The sequence below is a fragment of the Ahaetulla prasina genome, chromosome 2, assembly GCF_028640845.1.
Source record: "Ahaetulla prasina isolate Xishuangbanna chromosome 2, ASM2864084v1, whole genome shotgun sequence".
Classification (NCBI taxonomy): Eukaryota; Metazoa; Chordata; class Lepidosauria; order Squamata; family Colubridae; genus Ahaetulla; species Ahaetulla prasina.
The window spans coordinates 181,680,420-181,707,483 of NC_080540.1; the positions used below are offsets into that span (position 1 = coordinate 181,680,420).

Here is a 27,064-nt window from a genome sequence, read left to right on the forward strand (position 1 = left end):
CAAAGGAAGTCACAAAATAGATTTATGCAACACTAGGCTAGATCAGCATTTTTCAAATCTGGGAACTTTTAAGATTTGTGGAGTCTCCCAGAAAGAAAAGAAAAGAAAAGAAAACAAAACAAAACAAAACAAAACATAATGGACCCAGAGTCCTCATCTCCACAGATCTGCATAATCCCCTTTTTAAATAATCACAACTAGGGCCATTATCAGTACTTGAGGTTGCAAATTCCATATGTTTAACTATGTATGGTAAAAGAAGTTCCTATTTTGTTATCCTCAACAAGTGTGACCAATTATATTCTAGCCTCCATGGCCTTCAGAATCTGCATCCCAATCAGTTTCTCAACAACCCTCCCTAAAGAAGGGGAAGTTGGAAGCAGGACAAAAATTGTCTAATACTGTAAGGTCCAAAGATGATTTGAAGAGCCCCCTTAAATACAGGCAAGCACCACCTACGTATATGCAGGTGGGACTACCTCTGAATTCACCACTGCTTAGACCCAACTACATGTTGTCTTCCAGAATATCCTAACCAGCCAAAAGGGACATAGATCTAAACAAATCATTGAAGTAACAGTCCCAAGGATTCTGTCCATTTCCTCAAGACCAAGAGGCTTAAACACATCACAGATTACCAGGCGTCAATCAATTCCACTAAAAGTGCACAGCCAGGGGAGTTCAAAGGAGACTTTAGTTATTTTAATCAATAGATGGATGAGAGTATTCTTCATACTGGCCCCCACAAGCATTTTCCTGTTCCTCTTCTTTCCAAGAGGGACTAGGTCACCTTGAAGTGCAACCAATCTCCAGACATGATAAGTGTAGTGAAGTAATTACATTTTGTTGCTCTTATTGTCATGAGTAAATATTTAAGGAATCTTCATGCTACCTAAAGGTCCTGTTTATAGTACGCTGCCTGGTTGATGGCCTGAGTCTTATCTAATTTGTGATTAAAAAAAGTAATGTAGAGTCAGAAAACAATGGGTAAAGAAGGTATGTGTACTGAGTACAAAAATGTATTATAACAGCACAAAAGTCTGGTTTGGTCATCTAATTTCTAGACAGAATAAAGATCAAATGGCAAACAAATGTTTGAAGAGTAAATTGAGAAATGATGGGAACCTCGAGAAAACTGTATGACAGTATGGCTGGCTGAAGTTAGTGAAATCCTCAAAATATAACTAATGGTGTAAACTAGGCTCTAATTAGATCTCATTAGAGGATAAAGCGAGAGACCCAGTTTGGTGAAATAGTTAAGGCACCAGGCTAGAATCCGGGAGACCCCGAGTTGTAGTTCTGCTTGAGGCACAAAGTCAGCGGGATTTTTGGGCAGTTATTTTCTCGAAGACCTAGAAAGCAGGCAAAGGCAAACAACTTCCAAGGTTTTGCCAAGAAAACTGCAGCGACTAGTCCAGGCAGTCGCCAAAGTCAATAATGACTCGAAGGCAGCACACATAAACCCTTAGTTTGGAGGTCTGTGAACCTTCACACTATGCAAAGAAACACTCCTTTAAAGGGCATAGCTCTCACCAGGACTGATGCTCAGCGAGAAAAGGTGCAATTTTTGAAACTTTTGAAAAGTGTTATATGTGTGTTAAATAAGGCAAACAAGCAAAATAATAAACAGCAATACAAGACTGAGTGGAAAAAAATATGTCAAGGAACGGGTCCACATCAGCAGAATCCGAAAACTTGCCCGCCTCGGGACTCCCTCCGTCCCCCCCCCCTCCTTTCCCCAGTCTCCGAGTTCACACACCGCCCTCTGCGTCATGGCAACACGCCTCCTCTGCCTGGCCAATGGGAGAGGAACGCACCGCCTCTCCCGGAAGGAAAGGCAGGCGAAGTCCATTGGCCTAAGGAGGGGCTGTGGTGAGCCCGGGAGGAGACGTCACTTCACCTGCCGGCCTGTCAATCTTCCGCGAAAAAGCTGGGAGCGAACCGTGAAGAAGCAAAGCCTCGATCAGCCCCAATCTCGGTCAGTATTCTTTTAAACTACGGGTCGAATTGCTGACCCTGAAATCAGTGGCGCTCCCAGCACTTGTTGGTAGGAAAAGGGAAAGTCCCTTCTCTTTACCCCCGAATGGAGAATAGGCGCCTGTAGTAGTCGCCTCCCCCAGAAGAAAACCCCCGAGAAGGCCCCATTGCTCCTTCTCGCAATTTTGGATAGGATTCTTGGAAGTGGGCCTCGCATATCGATACTGTTTTCCTAATTTACAGGTCCCTGGTGTACTGCTTGAATACCTTTTCCTATTTCTTTCCCCTCATTTTATTTGGCTGTTTCTTTAACCCTAGGAACTATTCCCTGTTTGTTTAGTATGTGGTGCTTTAGTTTAATTCTTGCTTTTGTGTTATAAAACAGGACTGAACCGAGTTATGGGTATCATCGTTCTTCTATTCCAGCATTTTGTTGGAGGACAATTGGACTTAGCTGAACACTCCAGTGATTTTCACGATTTAGGATCTTACAGTTTTCTCCATTTGACCTTTTCCAGAAATTATCCTCCATGGCGCTAAGGTTACCTAGCAGGCTATTTCTGCAATGCAGAGGCAGTGTAATAAACTTCTGTGATGCTCAAGCACAGAGCACTAGTGCACCTGTGCCAAAAGGTCAGTGACTGCTTTTTGCTATCAGGTGAGGGTAGAGATAGTAGGGGCGTGGCTAAGATAGATAAAACTATTTAGGATTCTTGGATTTTATGGGGAAGGAGCACAAAAGACAGTTGGATTGAGAAATGGGTTTATTTTGTCTCTTGTGTTACAGAAAAAGAAGGGAAGCCTTTGGTGAACGGATCAAAAGGTAAAAAGATTATTTCTTGCCAATTGTGATTTAGAGCTGCATATCTGAGTTCATAATCGCCAGTCACTCTTGAAACAGTGTTCCTCCTAGTTCATAGATCCTTCCATTGGGAAAAATTGAAAATCTGTTTGCTCTCTTGTATAAGATACACAATCACTGTTAATCCCTTGTCATTAATTTGGTGGCTCTGAGGAAGGATGTGAGTTTCCAAGGATCTAAGCATCTATAGACATAGATTAGATTTTGATTAGATAACTAAAAGATTTTATTTTCCTTAAAAATTGGTTCCAGATATTCTGTTCTATAAGATACAAACCATTACTGCCACTATCACAATTCATAATTTTATAAAACTGTTGTATATGTGTGTTCCTAGAAATAAGACCCACCAAGCTGACAACTTCAGTGTATAAATAAAAAATTATATAGAATATATGACATGTATATTTCAGAGCCATATAGTATAATGGTTAAGGACTTGGACTAGAACACATGGATTTGCATTCACTCCTTGCCAGGGAAATTGACTGGATAACTTTAGGCAAGCTGCTGTCTCTCAGCTCAGCACACTTTTCAAATATTCCAAGATGAAACCAGATAGGTGAAATAGAATAATTAGGGCCACAAGTCGACACTTGAAAAACATGAATATGTATAAAAATACCCTGTCCCTTATAAGGATTTTTCTCAGTATGTTTTTCTCTTTGAATCATGCATACTATCCTTTAAGAAAAACAAAGCAAAGACTCCAAATAGAAAACATAGTTTCAAGAAAAATGAATTGTAACATTGCAGTTCTGCAGTTTGCCTACATACAGTAAAGTAGGCAATAATCTTATGGTGTTTGTGCGAGAATAATCTGCAATGCCAGGCAGAGATTTATACAGGTTCGCACTTGCCAACTGCACAATTTTTCAGCGGTGTTCATGTTACTGTCTATAGGGAGAATTATTGGATGGTGTACTCCCATTACTTTAGCAGGTCTTATACGGTACCTGGTGAGGGAATTTCTTTATCAGTCCTTTGGTTCTGTAGGCTAGTTCTAGCTTGCTTCTTCCAGTTCCAAAAGCTCAGTTTGACTGGCGTGATGCCCTACAATTGGAAAGGCTCCTGACTCCAGAAGAAATAATGATGCGGGACTCATTTCGTGCCTATTGCCAAGAAAAGTTGATGCCCAGGATCCTCATGGCCAATCGAAATGAAGGTAACTTTGTATTAACAATGTGGTGTCCTTCATACTTTGAGGCTATAGCTTCTGCAATTCCTTGGAACTGCTGGTTGGGCACAGGCTAATGGGAATTGAAATTCAAAACTTATGTAGGGCAATAGATACTATTGCTTTATGTACTATGATACATTCTCCCTTTAGAAATAAGGAATCTCTTGTTTGGCATTTGCTGACTGTGCCAATACCTTAAATAGCTAAGTTACTTATTCAGCGGCCCTATGGGAGCAGCATATGGGGCAGTGGAAGAATTAGTAAATTGTTTTGGATCGGTTTTAAAAAGGTAGTGGTAGTATCTCTGAGTTAAGCATACTTTAATTTCTTTTCAGATACTCAAGTTCTCAGAAGTGATAATGACACCTATCTAGGTATCAGAAATGAAAATATATGTGTGAGAGACAGTTTGGTGCAGTGATGAAGGACATCAGGAGAGCTTGCCTTATTTTTATCCTGTTTTAGGCATGAAGCAAGCTTAGTGATTTTAACATAACATAACATCAGAGTTGGAAGGGACCTTGGAGGCCTTCTAGTCCAACCCCCTGCCCAGGCAGGAAACCCTACACCATCTCAGTCAGATGGTTATCCAACATTTTCTTAAAAATTTCCAGTGTTGGAGCATTCACAACTTCTGCAGGCAAGTCGTTCCACTGATTAATTGTTCTAACTGTCAGGAAATTTCTCCTTAGTTCTAAGTTGCTTCTTTCCTTGATCAGTTTCCACCCATTGCTTCTTGTTCTACCCTCAGGTGCTCTGGAAAACAGCCCAACTCCCACTTCTCTGTGGCAGCCCCTGAGATATTGGAACACTGCTATCATGTCTCCCCTAGTCCTTCTTTTTGTTAAACTAGACATACCCAGTTCCTGAACCGTTCTTCATTTTGTGGATTTTAATCCACTAGTAATTGCTGGCTATGGGGTAGTGCTTACCTCCGTTTCTTGGCCATTGAGCCAGCGCTGTCCAAAGACATCTCCATGGCCATGTGGCTAAAATGATGTCATGGAGCACTGAAGTGGTATTTATCTACTTGCATTTGCATGCTTTCAAATTGCTAGGTTAGCAAGAGCTGGGGCAAGGACGGGAGCTCACCTCATATGGTACTCAGATCTTGAACCTGGGCTACCATCTTTCAGCTGACAAGCCCAGTGTCTTAACCCCTGAACCATCATACTGCCCATAATGCAGGAATTCAGGCTAACTCTGCCCACAACCTGGAGTTCAATTCTCACTGGCTCAAGATTGACTCAGCCTTCCATCCTTCCCAGGTTGGTAAAATGAGGATCCAGATTGTTGGTGGCAATATGCTGACTTCATAAAATGCTTAGAGAGTGCTGTAAAGCACTATGAAGTGGTATATAAGTCTAAGTGCTATTGCTATTAAAATGGAATACTGATTTTCCTGTAAATTCAGTAATTGTGACTTCGGGGCTCTAGTAATTATCAAAGTTACTTAGCATGCCTCTATATTGCATACCAGGCTTCTGGGAAATCTTGATACTTTTATGCATATTTCTTACAATAAGTTTTGCTTACAATGTTGTAAATTACATTCTTTTATTCTCTCCTATTTTTATTCTAGTCTTTCACCGGGAAATTGTGTCAGAGATGGGGACCCTTGGTGTCTTGGGCGCAACCATCAAAGGTATTGTTAAAATTTTTCATGACAGTGAGTGAGCCGATTATATCTGTAGCAGAAAAGGAAGATTTTTCAGAACTTTTTCATGTTTCTTGGGAAGAGAAGTTCAGAATACATCATGTCTCCATTTCAGCTATACTTTAAGTATTTGATAAATCATTTCTACCGTAGGTGTTTGTATACTTCTTTTATTTGACTGATCAGTTCTTTTTTTCTGCTGGTTTGCATTTGTATTCAGTTAGTGACTTCAAAGTTTTATCTGCAGTTTAATTTATTACTTAATATTTAATTATTTCTCCTATAAGAGAAAATATAGATACAAATCAATGGATGAAAGAATAATGGGAAGTATGTTTTGAAGTGTTTTTAAAAGTAACAATATGATGTATTTTGGTTGTGCTCCTATTTGGTTGCGGCTTATCTTGCAGAACTAAATATTAGATTTTGTTTTTAAATGCTCTTTATGAATTGTGAAATGCTTGAAAGAGCTTCTTAAGATAAGATAATATCTTAGGATAAGGTAGGAAAATTTTTTTTAAATCCAGATTTAGAAATTGCCAATCATTTATCATAGTTGAAGTAATAGGTTTACTAGTTTTAGAGACTTAGTAAAACTTGATTTTAGTTCATATTAGGGACTATTGAAGATGTAACAATTACTTTGTGTCCGTAATATTATTATTATTATTATTATTTATTATTATTTATTAAATTTTTATATCGCCCTTCTCCCGAAGGACTCAGGGCGGTGTACAGCCAAAGATAAAACACAATACATATACAATTAAAACCAACAATTAAAACCTAGCAAATTACAAAAGGATGATAATTAAAAGTTTAAATTTAAAATTATAAAAGAATTTAAAAACCCAATAAAAACCCCAGTTTAAGATTAAAACTATTAAAACCATTATGCCAGTCCCGCTTGAATAAATAAATATGTTTTTAGCTCACGACGGAAGGTCCGAAGATCAGGCACATGACGTAGGCCAGGGGGAAGTTCATTCCAGAGCGTCGATGCTCCAACAGAGAAGGCCCTACTCCTAGGGGCCGCCAGCCGACACTGTTTGGCGGACGGCACCCTGAGGAGACCTTCTCTGTGAGAGCGTATGGGTCGGTGGGAGGCATAGGGTAACAGCAAGCGGTCTCGTAAGTAGCCGGGTCCTAAGCCATGGAGTGCTTTGAAGGTGGTAACCAGAATCTTGAAGCGCACCCGAAAGACCACAGGAAGCCAGTGCAGACTACGCAGCAGTGATGTTACATGGGAGCCGCGAGCGGCTCCCGTTACTACTCGCGCAGTCGCAATATAAATACAAATACATATATATACACACAAACACACATATATATAAAATAACATATATTATAAAATACGTTTCAGGCTTCTTGGAGTATTAGGGCACTATTATTAAATTATTAATAAATTATTCCCTTTATTTTTTGTTTCTTTCTAAATATTTAATAAGTATTTATTTATTTTATTTATTTTATTTATTTGATTTTTATACCGCCCTTCTCCCGAAGGACTCAGGGCGGTGTACAGGCAAATAAAAACAGACAAAACAATATTATATAAAATACAAGATTAAAAAACTTATTATAATTAGCCTAAAAATTTAAAATGTATAGAAAACTAAAACCCCTTTTAAAATTAATAGTAAAAACTATAAAATCAATAAAATTTAAGCCAGCCCCGCGCGAATGAAAAGATGTGTCTTCAGTTCGCGGCGAAAGGTCCGAAGGTCAGGTATTTGGCGTAAACCCGGGGGAAGTTCGTTCCAGAGTGTGGGAGCCCCCACAGAGAAGGACCTTCCCCTGTGGGCCGCCAGCCGACATTGCTTGGCGGACGGCACCCTGAGAAGTCCCTCTCTGTGGGAGCGTACGGGTCGGTGGGAGGCATGTGGTAACAGCAGGCGGTCCCGTAAGTACCCAGGCCCTAAGCCATGGAGCGCTTTAAAGGTCATAACCAAAACCTTAAAGTGCACCCGAAAAGCCACAGGTAGCCAGTGCAGTCTGCGCAGGAGCGGTGTTACATGGGAGCTACGCGACGCTCCCTCTATCACCCGCGCAGCTGCATTCTGGACTAACTGAAGCCTTCGAGTGCACCTCAAGGGGAGCACGTAGGATCTTTCAGGAGAGTTACCTAAGAGGGTTACAGCTGATTTCTTGACACAGATGATTAATTCTCCATTCTTTTGCCTTAGGTTATGGCTGTGCAGGGACCACTTATGTTGCATATGGACTCCTGGCCAGGGAGATTGAGAGGGTGGACAGTGGCTATCGGTCAGTCATGAGTGTTCAGTCATCTTTGGTGATGCATCCTATATATGCATATGGGACAGAAAAGCAGAAGCAGAAATATCTGCCAGGCCTGGGTGAGTTAATAGTTTAGAAGACTGAATGCAGAAGATTACTCTGTAGTTATACCAACACTGATATGTTTTTATCTCTTGTTTATTACTTTAGCACATACATGCATATGTATGTATGCATGTACATTCATACCATATTTAAACTTGTAGATAGTCCACACGTTCTTATTTTAGCTGCCTTCTTTCTTGTTTAACAAGAAGAAATCCCCAAAACCAATTTTATCTTCTCCTATCCAGCCAGCTGACATCTCAGCATTCTGTATGTCCTAAAAATATCTGCTTCGCAGATCATATTGATGTTCTTACATTTGATTTTTTTAAAGTATTTTAAAGAAGTTCTTGTATGCACTAGAAATTCCCTCTTTCATATCTATATTTTATATTTTAGAAAATACTCTATTTACAGTGTTTTGATTTGCAAGCTTTGGAAGTTAAAACTTGCACAAGACAAAATTATAATTATCTTTTTTATTCATATAGAAGACAGTGGTGTTACTGTTTTGTTTCCTTGAGTATCTCAAATCCCTTCCTTTTTTTAACTTTTAACCTGTTTCCCCGAAAATAAGCCCTCCCCGAAAATATTTAAACTCAGAGCTGGAATTCAGGTAAGATGGCAAGAGGAGCCCCATCTTGGCCCACGCGCCCCAGAATAATAAGCCCTTCCCAAAAATAAGGTCAAATGCTTATTTCGGGGTTCAAAAAATATAAGACAGGGTCTTATTTTCGGGGAAACACGGTAGCATTTACAGTATCTCATACACTGTTCTGAAAAACAGTGAAGTAATTCTTTTCCAAATTCTCTTCATCCTTCAATTTAAATTTGGCTGAGTTTTTTTTTTAAAAAAACTTTTCTTTTTTTTAACCCTAATAATTTTTCTTTAACCCTAATAATTTTATTTTTATAGTTTACCCATTCTATTTTACCTATTAAAATTATATTTTAATTTCATGTTTTAGTTACTTTGTTCTTTTCCCCATTTCCCAGTACTTTTCTCATTGTTAATTGGTTCTGGGAGGCGCAATGAGTATCAAACAAATATATAAACTATAAATTAGTATCAAACAAATTTTTCCCATAAGGAATAATGTGGTGAATCATAAGCAGCCGAAACTGACAAGTTTGACCCTTCCAGCTCTATTCTGAATCGAAATTGAAATTAAGTTCTAGCTTATGCATCAAGTACCAAACAAAGGATGAGTACCAGAACAAAATTTTCACATCAAAATGTGTTGTATACCAAATTTGATGAGTTTCAAAGCGATTGAGTATCAAGTTGCCACTATAGATTTATCCCTTTGAAGTTGTTTGAATAACAACAGGGTTTGTGAAGAAGTGAGAAGGATAATTTGGGAGTTGCTATACTCATCTTTTGATTTTTTTTCACCATAGCTAAAGGAGAGTTGTTGGGCTGTTTTGGGCTTACAGAGCCTAACCATGGAAGTGACCCTGGTAGCATGGAGACTCGGGCCCAGTATAACCCTTCCAGGAAGACCTATATACTCAATGGTTCCAAGACTTGGTGAGGTTTGCACTTGTCCTTATGTATGCGGGTCAGGACAGGGAAGTAACCTAGGCCACTAGGATTATTTTAAAATAATGGTAAAACTTTAAGCCCCCGATGATTACAGTGACAGATTTGAGGAAAGAGGACTGAATTAAATTTTGTTTCTTGAAGATTAGATACCAACTAAGTTTTGCTCTGTTCAGAGATGGTTTTTCATACTGTATTTCCCCGTAGAGTATACCTTTTTAGCTACCTGAATTTTAACTTGATTTCTATAAGGACTGTGTTGAGTGTCATACCAAATATTGACAATATACTTGCTGTTATTTTAGGATCACTAATTCTCCAATGGCTGACCTATGTGTAGTGTGGGCTGTATGTGATGATGGCAAAATACGGGGTTTTCTATTGGAACGAGGAATGAAAGGTCTTTCTACCCCAAAGATTGAGGGCAAATTTTCACTACGTGCCTCTCTTACTGGAATGATTATTATGGAAGATGTAGAAGTGCCTGAAGAGAATCTACTACCCAAAGTGTCTGGACTTGCAGTAAGATCTCTTCACAATCCATGTGATACTCATTGGCATGTGCAGTGGGACTACTGTATGTGAATGGTGCAGTGACCAGGAATGCTACAAGAGGTGCTAGCCCAAGTTTACCAGGGGATGTTGAGAAAGATTGAAAATACATTTTAGTTCAAGCTTAAAAATGTTTCTAGATGATTTAGCTATAAGGTTTGGGTTTATTTCATTATGAATGTGTAAATTGCATTGCGACAATAAATAGTAACTGTAAAACTAAGGAACAAATATTAATCTAGTATTCCATGTTTGTTTATATTATGAGGTCCTGTCTTTGAACAACCTCCTTCAAAAGACTTAGCCATATCAAATGCTAATTTCACAGGCAGAGTGATTTCTGACATTATTTTAAAAGGGACTTAATATGTAAAATAAACTTGGGCCACTCTCATTTGTAAGCTTGCACAGACAGCTAGTAGGCAAATGGTAGATGTGAATCATGTGGATGATCCTTGGAAGTCAATATCTTTTTGAAGCAGAATAAATATTAATAAATTCCTTCTCTGAATCATAATGTCTTTCTTCTCCCACAGGGACCTTTTGGCTGCTTGAATAATGCACGTTATGGCATCTCCTGGGGAGCCCTTGGTGCTGCTGAGTTCTGTTTGCATACAGCCAGGCAATATACTTTGGATAGGTAAAGTTTTGGGATTTCTGGAGAGATGTTCTAGAGGAAATGGCATGTGGTTACAATGATGCTTTCATACTAATATGTAGGCATCCTTAATATTTCATTTACACAAACACTGTGATTGTGATATGATCCCACCATGTCAGTCATGTGGAAGATATTGTGAGCTTTGTTTCAAGAATATGCTGAGCATCCTTGACTGAAGTTAGATTTGAAAAAAGGTACCCAGTAATGCCAGTTTTGCTAAGGATATATTGGATGAAAGGAGATCTCTAAAGTTATACATTTTATTTATATTTCATGGATTCTTAACAGATCCCTAGGTCCCCAGGGTACTACTGAAGATTATTCAGTGATGGTTTCCATTTGTACAGTTCCATGGCCATTTGTTAGAGGGCACATATTTAGGGTCACTGGATAATAGAAGCAGCTGAATTTTCAGATTTTCATGTCTCCATAATTTTCTATAATTCTCATTATATTATTTAAACTATCTCCAGTCCTAAATCATACTTCAGGCTGACTATGTAGCCAGAAATTATTCTGAAAATTATTCTGCTGCTTCTCATATATCTGTTTTGTTTGATTGTTTGTATGCTGTTCTCTCCACTGAGTTTTTCTGAGTCTCCACCACTTTTTCCAAGTTTGCATATTACAGAATACAGAAATGACCTTATGCTATTTCATCTGCTCTTTGTTATTATACCTGTTATATCTGAATTCTTCTTTAAAATTAACTTGATGTGCTTAAAAGCTTCTAGTATGATAGAACCACCTTCTACATGGTGATCCTCCAGATGTTTCCAGTATTTTATCAACTCTTTTTTCCCCCTACTATATCTGTGCAATGGTTTTATCTGAATTATCTCATCCATTCATCTCAGAATCCAGTTCAGAGCCCCCTTGGCAAGAAACCAATTGATCCAGAAGAAGTTGGCTGACATGCTCACAGAGATCGCTATTGGCTTACAGGCTTGTCTGCAACTGGGGCGCTTGAAAGATGAAGACAAGTAGGCATATATTTGTACATGTCATTAATGGCAGAATTGTAAATAGTGACCTTTTTTTCTTAAAGGGAGATTTAGTCAAATTAAAGATAAAATGTACTGCACTACTTCATTTTGTATCTGGGGAAACACTTTAAAAAATCAGTACCTCTCTGCTGGAGAGAGACAGCGATAAAAGGGAGGATCAAATTGTTCTCCTTTTCTTAACCCACAAATTGCATTTTTTTCAGTTTCTCCCAGCATTGCAATATGCAACAATAAAAAAAACATTTTTACTCACTTTGCTACAGCTAGCACACATCTACAACTATCACAGTGCAGAAGGTAGAAATCAGAAATTATACTCTAAATATAGTAACCCATTAGCATTTTATACTAGGCATCAGAAAAAGCAAGGTCTCTATTAAGCTACAGGAAAAAAGGGAGAAAAAAGAGCTAAGTTTAAGCTTAAGAGAATATAAAACGGAGCTGTAATTTCATTTCTCAGAAGACGGTCATCTATTAAATATGCTGGGTTAAGTGCCTGGGAAGCTGCAATTAAGCTTGAGCAAACAGAAAGAAAGCCTGACATTACAGTGCCCAAGCCTGTGCTTTTAAAAGCAATTAATAGCAAGAAGAAAAAAATTGCATGACCACAAGATGGGGTTAGTTATTGCCATTCTTTTCTTTTTCATCATAATCCCAATGAAACGCTGGCTGTGTGGTAACTGTAGAAAGAAGGCACCCGAGGTCGCTAAAATTAGGACCAAGATTGTTGTGGCCATATGCTGATTCTGTAAAGCTTCTCCCCTTGGGAACTGGGCTGTGCAATTGGTGGGCAAAGAGGTGATGCTGCATTTGAGGAAGTGTCATGTGTGCACACAAAGCCATCCGCACCACCACCGCCACTGCCAGTCTGCAGAGCTGGAAAGGTTGGGGACCACTGCTGTAAAGCACTATGAAACGGTATAGAAGTCTAAATGCTATTGCTATTCATTAGTGCCACTGAACTTCCTTTCCAGAATTAATAGAGGGGAGAGAGGGAGATTCATGATTTTTAGGGAGGGGAACTCTCACCTCTTACGTACTTTGGTTCTCCCATTCATTTTTTTAAAAAAAGGTGCTATGCTAAGAGGATTTCTGTCACATCTGACTTGTTATCCATTTTGTATGAAAGCCTAGGGACCTAAGCCCTTTCAGTCCTTGCTTGATTTCAGCATTTGTCTTATGTTCCCAGGGCAACTCCTGAGATGATCTCTATGCTGAAACGGAATTCCTGTGGGAAAGCCCTGGATATTGCCCGGCAAGCTCGTGACATGCTTGGGGGCAATGGAATTGCAGATGAATATCATGTTATCAGGCATGTTATGAATTTGGAGGCAGTTAACACATATGAAGGTAAAAAAGGATTGTAATTGTGTTCAGAAAACATGTTATTTAGAAACATATTCTATTATTTTGCTTCATTTATATATTAATTTTTTTAAAGAGACAATTCTAACAACATTTTTCCCTTTTTGCCTTCAGGGACTCATGATATCCATGCTCTCATCCTTGGTAGAGCTATCACTGGACTTCAAGCATTCACAGTTGGGAAATAAACACATTTCCCTAGAGTTTAGCTTTCCTCTACATGATTCCAGTTGGGAAAATTGAGGTGGTTTATGATGCTGGAATATCTTTATAAGATGAGCACGACTGCTTCTGCTCACCAGATTGTGATCAAATTATTCAGTTCAACTCAATCTTTTGTAAGCTGAAAGAAATCAGGCATTTGAAAAATCTCTGTTGTTCACCAACTATATAGAAAGAAATTAAAAGTGCTGCATTATGCTAAAGGAAAAACTTTTTCTAATTGGTGGAAGGATAACACTGTGGTCTAGGAAATGTTTTGGAATTGTCTAATTGTTTTTGAAACAAACTATTTTGGTATGTAACTGTAAGTATTTGATACTTTCAAAGCTGACTGCTATTCCAGGGTCCAGTCAGAGCCTTGAGATCTATACCAGAGTGGGTAATCTACAATTTATAGTTTTAAAAAATCCAGGTAAGATTCTTCTTTTTGTGTAAGAGGAAATTATAATACTTGCAAACACAGAAGATGAAAATCAGAATTTACTACCTACTCTGTGCTCTTCCTGCCATGTGACCTAACTAGCTGCTGTTTTTTGTGCCTTCATTGACAGTGTTAAATAAAGACTGATTTTTTAAATATTAGAACACATTTTTGATGACATGTTAAGCTATTTCAGCTCAGATCCTTGCCCCTTTGAATAAGTTCCCCTTTGTGCTTTCAAAAATAAATTTAATGTGATGAATTTCCAATAGTAGTTTGGGTAGGATAATTAGTTAAAATCTGATATGCTAATATTAGTGACCAAAGAAAATTGGCCTTTCCTGTGAGCAGTTCTTTCACATCTTTACTAGCACTTAAAATTATTTAACTCTTTGGATAAAGATTAAATAGAGAAAATAGTCCATTGCTACCCAAGGAGACTGTGAGTGTCACTGTTTGTCGTAACTATAGTGACAAAACTCAAAGGGCATTGAGTTTTGTCACTATACTTGTAAGAGAATACTTGCACTTGTCTTTATTTAAAGCAGTAAAGTACTACTTGTAGCTTTTGGCTGTTACACTTCTGCTGTGGTTAAGAATTCAGAAAAGAATTGTTAGAGTTTAGATAAAATGTAGTGAATGTGGCTTGAAGACTGATTCATGGTATTCCAAAATCAGTGATATTGGGCTATATTTTGCAATTGGCTGGGAATTTTATGATTTCATATGGTTCTTAACATATATATATATAATTCAGCAAATTTTCCCCATCATCAAGATTCATATATAATGTATATATGGATTCTTAATTCTCTATATTCTTTAATATGCAGTATGACTTTTAAGTGTTTCTCAGTATGTCAGGGGTTTTGTTTGTTTAATCTATGTACTGTAATTAATAATTTATTTTCCAAAACAGAAGTGACGTTATGGAACAGTTAAGACTGTAAGACATGAGGTCCAATCTCTGAGCCTTGAATGTAGCCCCCCCCTCCCGACCACCAAATATTGCCACCACATTATAAAAAGGGAAAAAATGATTATATTTAACAACAACTTAAATGTAATCAATTTTTTTCCTCGCTCCACAACCTCCTTATCCCTGATTTTTGGAGTAGAACTCACAACATACCACTCAAAGTTGAAATAAAGCTGTTAGCTCAAGAAAAGTTGTGTAAACATGAGCCAAGAAGTCGATTTCTAATACTTAAGCAGCACTAAATAGGATGCAAATGTAGAGACAAAAATGTAATGATGTTTCTAATAAAAGGACAGACATGAAAAGTTTTTTTGTGATTTACCGTAGCATACTGTGCTGTCTACCACTGACATTAGTATACAGCTAAAAGGCAAAAAAATACATTCTGAAAAATAACAGCACAGAAAATAATAACCTGGTTAGCTACTGCAAGAAGATCTCACAGACTGACTACAAACAATGGTATGACAAAGTAGCAACCATGGTGCATTGGAAGATCTGCAAAAAATACCATCACTCCACGCACACACACAAACATATGACTAGTTTTTCTTTTTCTTTTTTCCTCCTTAATTACTTGCATAGGGATTATTCTTTATACTATTTATGTTGTTTGTATTTTTTTTTTTTTATTAAAATAGTTTTACAACAATTAAATTTTCCCCCCCTCCCCCCCTCCCTCCTAAACCCCCCCCCCCCCCCCCGGACTTCCCGGAGCAAACACAAGGTATAGTTCCTTAAACAAAACAGTCATACATTAAATTTTTAAAATCTAACACAATTATAATCTTTCTCTCTCACATAACCTGACTTCTTCCATTAAAATCAAAAATAACATCCTTCATTCAAAAGCAATCCGAAATTTCTTAATCTGATATCTATTTTGAATATAATCAATCCAGTTCTTCCATTCATTTAAATATTTTTCTTGAGTACTATCTTTCAAGAAGGCTGAGATTTTAGCCATCTCAGCCAAATTGGAAACTTTCAATATCCATTCTTCTATTGTGGGTAATTCTTTTTTCTTCCAATATTGTCCAATCAACAGTCGTGCTGCTGTTATTAAGTTCAAAATCAACTTAGTCTCAATCACTGTACAGTCCGTTGTTATTCCCAAAAGGAAAAATTGCGGTAGGAACTTTATCTTCTTCTTCAAAACATTCTGCATAATCCACCAGATTCTTATCCAGAAAGACTTAATTTTCTTACAAGTCCACCATACATGAAAATATGTAGCATCATCACAATTACATCTCCAATATTTTATGTTGTTTGTATTTTTGTCATGGATTGCTCCAGTGTGCCTAAAACCAGTTTCGTTGTATACATGATATACAATGACAATAAAGGCTATACTACATTTGCTTACAAGCAAGAACTGGTGGGACCATAAAATAGATAAAGTAATGGATAATGGAAAAGCTAAAGTGTTCTAGGACTTTAGAATTCAGACAGGCACCTGCCACATTACGTGCCAGACCTAACAATTGTCGATAAGAAAGACAAAAAAAAATTGGATAGTAGATGTGGCAGTCCCTGGAGATAGTAAAATATAAGAGAAGGACATGGAGAAGGTAACAAAATACAAAGATCTGCAAATAGAAATAGAATAATTGTGGCAAATGAAAGCAAAAGTAGTACCAATAGTAATAAGTACCTTGAGTGCAATCCAAAACAACTAGAGCACCACTTGAACACCATTGGTATTAACAAGATCACTATCAATCAGCTGCAAAAGGCAGCTTTACTCGAACAGCTTACAACTAACACCATGAAACATCTGCCTTTCTCAGGTCTTTGAAAGGACTTGATAGGTGGATAAAAATGGCAAATCCAATCTAAACAACTGGCTGACTGTGACAGACAATAATAAAAGAAGAAATACCAACAAATTATTTTTATTTCTGAAGTTTATGGTGTGTTTTTGAACATTTATGTTTAAAGTGCAAATGTTTACAAGTTTTAAATAACTTGTTCATTTCTCAGTGAGAACACTGGATATCATCTTTGTCCTAAGCAATTATCCTTGACAGATAATTGGTATTTTTTCTTGTACTTTCATACTATAAATCTGAGACTTTCAGCTGAATACCTATAGATGTTTATCTAGTCAGTGATGACAGACTTAAACTGCCCTTATAGCACTTCATGTTCTTGATGTGGTGACTTTCAAGAGATTGCACTATAGCAACATTCTGATTCCACTTAATTACAGTCAACAGACTAAAGGAACTCAGCCAAACAAGGGATTTTCCTTGCTGAAAATGCCCATTTTATGGAATGAGAAAAAGAAAAGGGAGAACAAGTGAGTATCATGTTTGTCCCGTGTTCCCCTGAAAATAAGACCCATGCATGATTTTTCAGGATGCTTGTAATGTAAGCTCTACCCCAAAAATAAACTCCTGTTAAATTCATCAGCCCTTGGGGGCATGGCCAGCCCAGGTGGCGGGGAATGTGCTGGGTCCGATAGTATCCTGCAGCAGCTGACGTCCACTGGCCCTTTGGCACACCTTGCACGGTGAGTCCCAAGTGTTGCGACCACCAGCCCAGCCTTCCAAGCAGCAGGCGGAAGCAGAGACATGCGGGGGGGGAGGAGGCACACAATCTGGCCCACTGGATATGCCACATGGCTGCTCACCCACTCTGTCCCACCATCTCTTGCTTGCCCTCAGCTGTGACAGGACAGGTGGCTGTGCACCGCATCTGGCAGGCCACATAATGGGCCTCCCCCTGTGCCTCTGCCTTTGCTTATTGCTTGGAGGGCCAGCCCAATAGTCTCAGTGCTTGAACTCACCTGCGCTGCATGGTCTATGCAGCCCCAGAATGCGCTGGCAAAGGGACCAGCGGGCTGCAGCTACTGCCGGACACCATTGGCCCCCATGCTCTCGCCACCACTTGTGCATGTGCTGGGGGTGGGTGGGACACTGGGCTGGGGCTGAGCAGCAGAGGCTGGAACCTCGCCATCACCCTGGTACCGTGTTTCCTGGAAAATAAGCCCTAATGCTTTTTGGCTCATTTTTGGAGAAGAAAAAAAACACGACCAGGTCTTATTTTCGGAGAAATAGTATGTATTGACTACATTTGCTAGGACATTTATTCATTTTATACTGCCATAAGTACTGATAATAGTTCAAATGTTTTGAAAAGAAAGTAAATTACTATATATTTATATAACTAATTTTATTGAGATTATGAACTAGAAAGTGACTCATTTGCAAATGAGTAATGAAGAACCAAAAAAGTGCTTGAAAATAAATTTATCTATAAACACAATAAATTTGGATGCCATTTTGCAATTCAAAGAAGCCAAATTACTACTTCTGGCACACAGAACTTTATGTATTTATTTATTCTTTCTTTTTTACTGTATTCTTTTCCCTCCTTTATTTTTTCCCCATGAGATTACAATTCAGGTTGACCACACAGGTCTTTATACATCATCTCCACAGTATGACAGACCTGCTTGAGTTCATTTTCAATCTGTCTGATCTTCTCCATGATCTCAGAAAGCTCTTGCAGCTTATCCTGAATAAGCTTGTTATTATGGTCATAAACAGGAAATACACTTTCCTCCAATTTTTCTGCCAAGCTTGAAACCTTTGAAAGAAAAAGAAAGTTAAACTGAACTTGGCACACTTCCTTGACTACTTTTGATTTTAAATAGTAATAAATATGTCCACTTATGATAAATGATAATGTGAGTAACTGTTCACAGAATAAACAAAAATCTGGTGAAGTAATAGGCAGAGTATAGCAAACAGGAACAACTGGGTTGTACATGCTTCAAATAATCAAGCTGTTATATTTCTTGACTTGGAAGCTGTGCACTATAGTAGGGGTCTCCAACCTTGCAGCAAGGTTGGAGATCCCTGCACTATAGTATAATGTGACAATCATGTATTTGTACTAAGTTCGGCATCAATATAGTGATCACTGTGATGACAGACTTAAACTGCCCTTATAGCACTTCATGTTCTTGATGTGGTGACTTTCAAGAGATTGCACTATAGCAACATTCTGATTCCACTTAATTACAGTCAACAGACTAAAGGAACTCAGCCAAACAAGGGATTTTCCTTGCTGAAAATGCCCATTTTATGGAATGAGAAAAAGAAAAGGGAGAACAAGTGAGTATCATGTTTGTCCCGTGTTCCCCTGAAAATAAGACCCATGCATGATTTTTCAGGATGCTTGTAATGTAAGCTCTACCCCAAAAATAAACTCCTGTTAAATTCATCAGCCCTTGGGGGCATGGCCAGCCCAGGTGGCGGGGAATGTGCAGGGTCCGATAGTATCCTGCAGCAGCTGACGTCCACTGGCCCTTTGGCACACCTTGCACGGTGAGTCCCAAGTGTTGCGACCACCAGCCCAGCCTTCCAAGCAGCAGGCGGAAGCAGAGACATGCGGGGGGGGAAGGAGGCACACAATCTGGCCCACTGGATATGCCACATGGCTGCTCACCCACTCTGTCCCACCATCTCTTGCTTGCCCTCAGCTGTGACAGGACAGGTGGCTGTGCACCGCATCTGGCAGGCCACATAATGGGCCTCCCCCTGTGCCTCTGCCTTTGCTTATTGCTTGGAGGGCCAGCCCAATAGTCTCAGTGCTTGAACTCACCTGCGCTGCATGGTCTATGCAGCCCCAGAATGCGCTGGCAAAGGGACCAGCGGGCTGCAGCTACTGCCGGACACCATTGGCCCCCATGCTCTCGCCACCACTTGTGCATGTGCTGGGGGTGGGTGGGACACTGGGCTGGGGCTGAGCAGCAGAGGCTGGAACCTCGCCATCACCCTGGTACCGTGTTTCCTGGAAAATAAGCCCTAATGCTTTTTGGCTCATTTTTGGAGAAGAAAAAAAACACGACCAGGTCTTATTTTCGGAGAAATAGTATGTACTGACTACATTTGCTAGGACATTTATTCATTTTATACTGCCATAAGTACTGATAATAGTTCAAATGTTTTGAAAAGAAAGTAAATTACTATATATTTATATAACTAATTTTATTGAGATTATGAACTAGAAAGTGACTCATTTGCAAATGAGTAATGAAGAACCAAAAAAGTGCTTGAAAATAAATTTATCTATAAACACAATAAATTTGGATGCCATTTTGCAATTCAAAGAAGCAACAGGGTTTAATTCTACAATCTTAAAAGGAAACCAGATTTAAAATAATTTCTGAAGTTTATGGTGTGTTTTTGAACATTTATGTTTAAAGTGCAAATGTTTACAAGTTTTAAATAACTTGTTCATTTCTCAGTGAGAACACTGGATATCATCTTTGTCCTAAGCAATTATCCTTGACAGATAATTGGTATTTTTTCTTGTACTTTCATACTATAAATCTGAGACTTTCAGCTGAATACCTATAGATGTTTATCTAGTCAGTGATGACAGACTTAAACTGCCCTTATAGCACTTCATGTTCTTGATGTGATGACTTTCAAGAGATTGCACTATAGCAACATTCTGATTCCACTTAATTACAGTCAACAGACTAAAGGAACTCAGCCAAACAAGGGATTTTCCTTGCTGAAAATGCCCATTTTATGGAATGAGAAAAGAAAGTAAATTACTATATATTTATATAACTAATTTTATTGAGATTATGAACTAGAAAGTGACTCATTTGCAAATGAGTAATGAAGAACCAAAAAAGTGCTTGAAAATAAATTTATCTATAAACACAATAAATTTGGATGCCATTTTGCAATTCAAAGAAGCCAAATTACTACTTCTGGCACACAGAACTTTATGTATTTATTTATTCTTTCTTTTTTACTGTATTCTTTTCCCTCCTTTATTTTTTCCCCATGAGATTACAATTCAGGTTGACCACACAGGTCTTTATACATCATCTCCACAGTATGACAGACCTGCTTGAGTTCATTTTCAATCTGTCTGATCTTCTCCATGATCTCAGAAAGCTCTTGCAGCTTATCCTGAATAAGCTTGTTATTATGGTCATAAACAGGAAATACACTTTCCTCCAATTTTTCTGCCAAGCTTGAAACCTTTGAAAGAAAAAGAAAGTTAAACTGAACTTGGCACACTTCCTTGACTACTTTTGATTTTAAATAGTAATAAATATGTCCACTTATGATAAATGATAATGTGAGTAACTGTTCACAGAATAAACAAAAATCTGGTGAAGTAATAGGCAGAGTATAGCAAACAGAAACAACTGGGTTGTACATGCTTCAAATAATCAAGCTGTTATATTTCTTGACTTGGAAGCTGTGCACTATAGTAGGGGTCTCCAACCTTGCAGCAAGGTTGGAGGTCCCTGCACTATAGTAGGGGTCTCCAACCTTGAGCAAGGTTGGAGATCCCTGCACTATAGTAGGGGTCTCCAACCTTGCAGCAAGGTTGGAGATCCCTGCACTATAGTATAATGTGACAATCATGTATTTGTACTAAGTTCGGCATCAATATAGTGATCACTGGGAAGCCAGACTGAGGCTGCCCAAGGAGAGGTGAACTTGCTCAGGTCAAAGATGAAGTGTCATTTTCTGATTCCTTTGTGATGTGCGCACAGCTCTAACGGTTATTAGAATCCAGATTGATATTGTAGTGAGCGTGTAATTGCCCTTGCAGCTCTCCTGCTTTTACCACTATTGTGATATATTTTTGCTGCTTATATCGGATGTTCAGCTATGCTTTAATAGAGATAAGATAAAATAACAGGCTTGGAAGGATTCTTGGAGGTCTTCTAGTCCAACCCCCTATACTATTCTTGAAAACCTCCAGTGATGAAGGACCCAGGATTTCTGAAGGCAAGCCAGTTCACTGATCAATTGTTCTCACTGGGAAGCAATTATAGATGGGATCTCTTTTTAACAACCTTCCACCTGTTATTCCTTGTCCTGCCTTCAGGTGCTTTGGAAAATAGATTGACCCCCTCTTCTCTGACAGCCCCTCAAGAATTGGAAGACTGCTATTATGTCACCCCTAAGTCCTCTTCATTAAACTAGACATACCTAGTTCTCTCAACTGTTCATCATATGGTTTAGTCTCCAGATCCCTTATCTTTGTTGCTCTTTCTGCATTCTTTCAAAGGTCTCAACATTTTTTATATCATGGTGACCAGAACTGTGCACAATATTCTAAATGTGGTCTCACTATTGCAGTACAAAGCAGTTCTATTATTTCACATTATCTTGATACTATCCCTCTATTGATGCAGCATAGGCCTGCACTGGCTTTTTTGGCAGCTGTAGCAAGCTGCTGGCCCATACTTAAGTGATAGTCCACTAGGACATCTAGATCCCTCTCACAGTTATTACTATTGAGCCAGGTACCACCTATTCCTATGTATAGGACCTTACTTTTTTCACCACTGAAATTAATTTGGTAGGAAAGGACCCACTGTTGGAAAGGACCCAGTGTTCAAGTCTGCCAAGATCCTTCTGAATCTTGAGTCCAAAGTGTTAGCTATTCTATCCAACAGTATCATCTACAAATTTCATTTAAAGTCTAATGAAATCTAAGTAAACTATGTCCACAGCATTTCACTGATCCATTAATTTAATCACTGTCAAAGAAGTAAATAAGATTTGTCTGGCATGATCTGTTTTTAACAAACCTATGCTAGTTTCTGGAAATTGCCTTGCTTATTTCTAGATGCTCACAAATCTGCTGCTTGATTATATTTTACAGGATATTCCAGGAGAGCACTGCTATTTATTATTTACATATTTTTATTTTTTATTATTGAATTTTAAATATGTTTTACTACATTGCTGCATAGTGTATTATGTTCAGTGGAAAGGTGAGATATAGAATTCATATATAAAATTACTTAAACTGGGGAACTATTGCTTAGCAAAGGCCAACTTTATTAAATCATAAAATTGAGTTGTAAAAATTCAGAATGTTAACAAAGAAGCAACAGGGTTTAATTCTACAATCTTAAAAGGAAACCAGATTTAAAATAATTTCTGAAGTAATTCAAACTGATTATATAATATAAACAATTCACATCCTATTGAAGTTTATTACTATGGAAATAGAGGGGGAAATTATATAAAAGTATCTGAATCTTTTCTTAGACTGTAAGAAGTTAAAAATAATATATTAGAAAAATAGATTTGCTGTGATTAAGGTTCTTTTGACAGGAAATACTATATCTAAACAAAAAAGCAAGTTCCTTTAATATATATTTGGTAATCGAGCTAAATGCTATTGATCTGTCTTTGAATACTTGAAGAGCCTTTATTTTAACATGTTTTATATGCATTTTTGCTCCAGCTTGCCTCTAAGATAATACACATTTATTAAAGCAAAATATTAAAATATATAACTGATATGTGAAGAAAAGGGTGAAAAATAAAAGAAATGCACCAAATGGAATAAGTAGAAGAAGAGGAAATAATGAGTGACAATGACTAGAAGTATTCCAGGAACAGGTAATAAAACATAAAATAGGTAATATCTAAAATACCCTCAAATTTAGCTTGATTCTTAGGTGAGTTCAGGTTGCTTTCTTGGCAAAAATACAGAAGTAGTTATTATTAATTTCTGCTAGTTTTTTTTTAAATAGTGTCAAACATTTTTAATTCAATTGTTTCAACTGGAAAGAATAGTTGTGACCTTGCCAATAGTTCCAGAATGTTCTAAGTTCAAAAGAGATGCTTTTGAGATGGGAATACCAGAACAACTTCAGAAATGTCTTAATTAATTAATTGGAATTAGATTTATCCAAAGTCAAAATAGCTATTTTGAATATGAAAACGTTTATGACTTTTTAAAAAAGATTTGCCAGTCTAATCTACAGCCAGAGAATTTCCTAATGATTTCCTCTCCATGTTCTAACCAGATTAGATCATGCTTAATTTTTTCAAATTTAGTCATGTTGTGATGGTGCTGCCATCATTTTGATTAAAAGCAGAAAGATAACGAAGAAAATGAATTACAAACAAAGATTAGGAAAGGAGTGGAAAGTACAGCATACATTCATGGTGAATTTAGTTACCTTTTTCAGAGTATTTGAAAAATGAGGCTCTCACTTTTAGGAGTTAGTTCTTTGGAATAATTTGGAAAATTAAATTTAATAATTATTTCCTATTTCTCAAAACTTCTGAATGTTTTTACCACCAAGTTTGTTCCTATTTTACCTTCATCAGAAGACTTTCCCTGAAGTTGTTCATGAGTACATGGTCTTTCTTCCTATTCTCATTAATCTTATCAATTAGTTGCTGTGTTCTTTCCTGAAGACTTTCAATTGTTGAATCTAGGGCTATAAAGTAATTTGAGGCTTTGCTATCTGGCCTTCCTCCGCTTACATTTGCATTGGGAAGAACTGTTTTAGGAGAATCTTTCCTATATTTTCAGAAAAATAAAAAGTGAAATGTCTTATGGCATAAAATTAATAGTTTCTGTGCATAGGGATATGGTAGAACTGATTATATCACAAATAAAATTATTTGCATAATGAAGTGTGCAAATTACAATAATTCTGGATCTATATGCAACTCACATGCCAGATCTAGTCCAAGAAAATTTGGTTTGACTCCTATCTTATTTCACCATATTCAAAACAATGGAAGCCAACGGATTGCAGAAAATAGTATTTCATATAATTTTCATGTTACTTAAAAAACAAAAAAACAAAATGATGCTGTCAACACAATTAAATCAATTTTTAAATGTCATAAATGATTTCTTTCCATTATCAATGTTTTTGATTGTTATTCAAACAACACATTAACACATACGAACAAGATCAATATAAGACAGCAAGCACATCATCTCTAAAATGTCATTTTAGTTGCATTGGGCACAAACCTGCATCATCAATAATACTTTATGTGGTTGTAGCTACTATTACTATTACATATTTCCTCATAGGTGCAAGATTGTAGGTTTTAGTAAATATTAAGCTAAAAATTAACCTTTTTTGTGAGGGGGAATCTATTCATAGATAGTATGGGTCATGATATCCATTTTGGATTCACATTTGACTGTTGAAGATTTTAAAGTTTCACAATACTTTTTTAATCATACCTTAATGGATTATCACTTAATTCATTTCTTTCTGAATTAGTGAAGAATGGACTGGTTGATTTATCTTGTTCTTGCTCTTGCCCTTTGAACTGAAATTCTTGAGTAGACATAATAGCCTTTAAGGATGAGGAAAAGAGATGTCATCAGAAGGCAGTTAATCTACATTTTTGTTAATCATGCTATTGTATCAGTTTTCTGCAAAAGCCAAAAATAATCGATAAAATTTTATGTAATCCTTTTAATGTAGTTTAATTATAACTTGATTTCAAATACGTTGAACACAATTCAATAGTTTCTGGACACATGTTGAGCTTTACATGATAGAAAATCCATTTCATATCAAAGTGTTTTCTGTAATTGTGATTCTTTCCATTACTCTTTGAGAAACTGCTTTGACATTTTGACAGCAGTCATCTTTATTTCTATGACAAGGTTTCCACCTGTTCACCTATCCATAGACACAAAGGACTGCTCTTAGAATTGCTGAAATTGACAAAATGGGCAGTTAAGATTATGAATTCTCAAATTGATTTCCAATGACCAATTTGTAGCAGTCAGTCTCCATCATTTTTCTAAAAACATCAGATTCTGTATATTCTGGTGTTGTAATAAAAAAACAAAACAGAGATATGTGAATGGATGCCAACATAAGGGAATGTTATGCTGAGACAGGCAAGCGGAAGCCCCAAAATTTCCTTCTTCAAAACTTGAAAATAACAACATAAAGTATCCTAGTGAATACCTAGTGGGATGGAATTGATAGATCTTAAAACTCAAATGCATGGGAAATATCTGTTTAAACACTTCCTCAGTCTGGGCAACCATTGGCAAACTGGGCAACCATTGACTTTCAGACTACCATTAAGCAGTATTAAATACCGTTCTGTTTTCTTAAAGATATGTCTTTTAAAAAAAAAATCACACTCTATTTTCTACTTAGAGTATTGATAATGCAGGTAGTCCTCATTTAGTGACTGCCTTGCTTAACAATCATTCACAATTATGGCAGTGATGAAAAAATAGTTTTACAATCAATCCTTGCATTTACGAACTTTATAGATCTGTAAAGCAAAGGAAAGCTGAAGTAAGATTATGAGCACAGTGAGAGTTTCAATTGGCAATTGCTTTGCTTAATTACTGTATTGCCAACTCTAACTGTAGTCACTAAATGACAGTTACCTGTAAATTCAGAAGAATATGTTACAAATTTATATTGTATAAATAGCCATGTGTGTGTATGTCTGCATGTACTTGCGTGCACTTTCTGAGACATTAACAATTCCTGGCACTTGCCTGGACTGGTCGCTGCAGTTTTCTTGGCAAGATTTTTCACAAGGGCAAACTATTGCCTCTTTCCTAGGGCTGAAAGAGTGTGACTGGCCCAAGGTCAGCTAGCTGATTTTATGTCTCAAGCAGGACTAGAACTCAAGGCCTCCTGATTCTAGCTTGATGCCTTCAACCACTGCACTAAACTGGCTGTAATGAACAGCTTTACCATAAGGGTTAACATTTAAAACAAATAAAATAAAAGAGTAAAATAATATTCAGATAGACTCTGAAGAGGACAGAATTCCACAGAAAAATGACCTTGTACAACTTCTACCTCGCCTTCCGTGTGTGTGTGTGTGTGTGTGTGTGTGTAGATACACACACAAACACATCCATAGATTTATGTGGGAGGGAAAGTTATGGTTTACCTTCTTTGACTTTCTGCCCTATTTTGAATAAGGTCAAACAGATTCTGCCCTGAGGAGAAATTATTCCCTTCCCCCTCTCCCCTCACAATAGTTGCAGATGTGGGAGGGGCCTGAAAGAAATCAAACATCTGATGCATCCTCTAAGAAGGATGCCTCCATTAGCCTTCTTCAAGCTTTTTTTTTTTTTAATTTACATTTATATCCCGCCCTTCTCCGAAGACTCAGGGCGGCTTACAGTGTGTAAGGCAATAGTCTCATCCTATTTGTATATTTACAAAGTCAACTTATTGCCCCCCCAACAATCTGGGTCCTCATTTTACCTACCTTATAAAGGATGGAAGGCTGAGTCAACCTTGGGCCTGGTGGGGCTTGAACCTGCAGTAATTGCAGGCTGCTGTGTTTTAATAACAGGCTATCTTACAGCCTGAGCCACCACGGCCCCACAGCTTAGTGTCTCAATGAAGCCTTTGGTGTCCAGCAGCCTCCTTCAACCTCATGACCCCCAGACTCCAACTCCTATGTTCCCCAGCCGGTGCTTCTGTGTGAAGATAGGTGTTGAATCCAACACCTCTTGAGGGGAGTCCCTTGGA

General features: G+C 37.7%; 2 protein-coding genes across 3 annotated transcripts; one reads left to right on the plus strand and one right to left on the minus strand.

Annotated features, from left to right (window-relative positions):
* The first annotated feature begins 1,821 nt into the window (after positions 1-1,821).
* On the plus strand, positions 1,822-15,077 carry GCDH (glutaryl-CoA dehydrogenase). 2 transcript variants are annotated; one of them, XM_058171291.1, is made up of 13 exons: positions 1,822-1,978; positions 2,496-2,610; positions 2,765-2,800; positions 3,861-4,004; positions 4,355-4,393; positions 5,602-5,664; positions 7,863-8,033; positions 9,421-9,550; positions 9,868-10,084; positions 10,651-10,754; positions 11,633-11,758; positions 12,972-13,132; positions 13,262-15,077. In XM_058171291.1, exons 2-13 carry the CDS (start codon positions 2,508-2,510, stop codon positions 13,333-13,335), a joined length of 1,368 nt encoding a protein of 455 aa, XP_058027274.1. In that variant the 5' UTR covers positions 1,822-1,978; positions 2,496-2,507; the 3' UTR covers positions 13,336-15,077. The 2 variants fall into 2 exon arrangements, with proteins under 2 accessions (XP_058027274.1, XP_058027275.1); XM_058171292.1 differs by lacking the exon at positions 4,355-4,393.
* Positions 15,078-20,591: 5,514 nt separating this feature from the next.
* Positions 20,592-26,611, minus strand: SYCE2 (synaptonemal complex central element protein 2). The gene is made up of 4 exons (XM_058167994.1): positions 26,561-26,611; positions 24,778-24,893; positions 23,889-24,093; positions 20,592-20,786 (listed from the first exon to the last, which is right to left on the minus strand). Exons 1-4 carry the CDS (start codon positions 26,609-26,611, stop codon positions 20,592-20,594), a joined length of 567 nt encoding a protein of 188 aa, XP_058023977.1.
* Positions 26,612-27,064: the final 453 nt, after the last annotated feature.

Bases quoted from the DNA above. Each gene is read 5' to 3' on its own strand.
- GCDH (XM_058171291.1), top strand. From the start codon at position 2,508: ATGGCGCTAAGGTTACCTAGCAGGCTATTTCTGCAATGCAGAGGCAGT. The intron at 9,551-9,867 runs GTGAGGTTTGCA...CTGTTATTTTAG, and splicing joins CTCAATGGTTCCAAGACTTG to GATCACTAATTCTCCAATGG. The intron at 10,755-11,632 runs GTAAAGTTTTGG...CATTCATCTCAG, and splicing joins AGGCAATATACTTTGGATAG to AATCCAGTTCAGAGCCCCCT.
- SYCE2 (XM_058167994.1), bottom strand. From the start codon at position 26,611: ATGCATCAGATGTTTGATTTCTTTCAGGCCCCTCCCACATCTGCAACT. The intron at 24,094-24,777 runs GTATGATTAAAA...CTGAAAATATAG, and splicing joins TTAAGTGATAATCCATTAAG to GAAAGATTCTCCTAAAACAG. The intron at 20,787-23,888 runs GTAAAATAGGAA...TTTCTTTCAAAG, and splicing joins GGGAAAGTCTTCTGATGAAG to GTTTCAAGCTTGGCAGAAAA.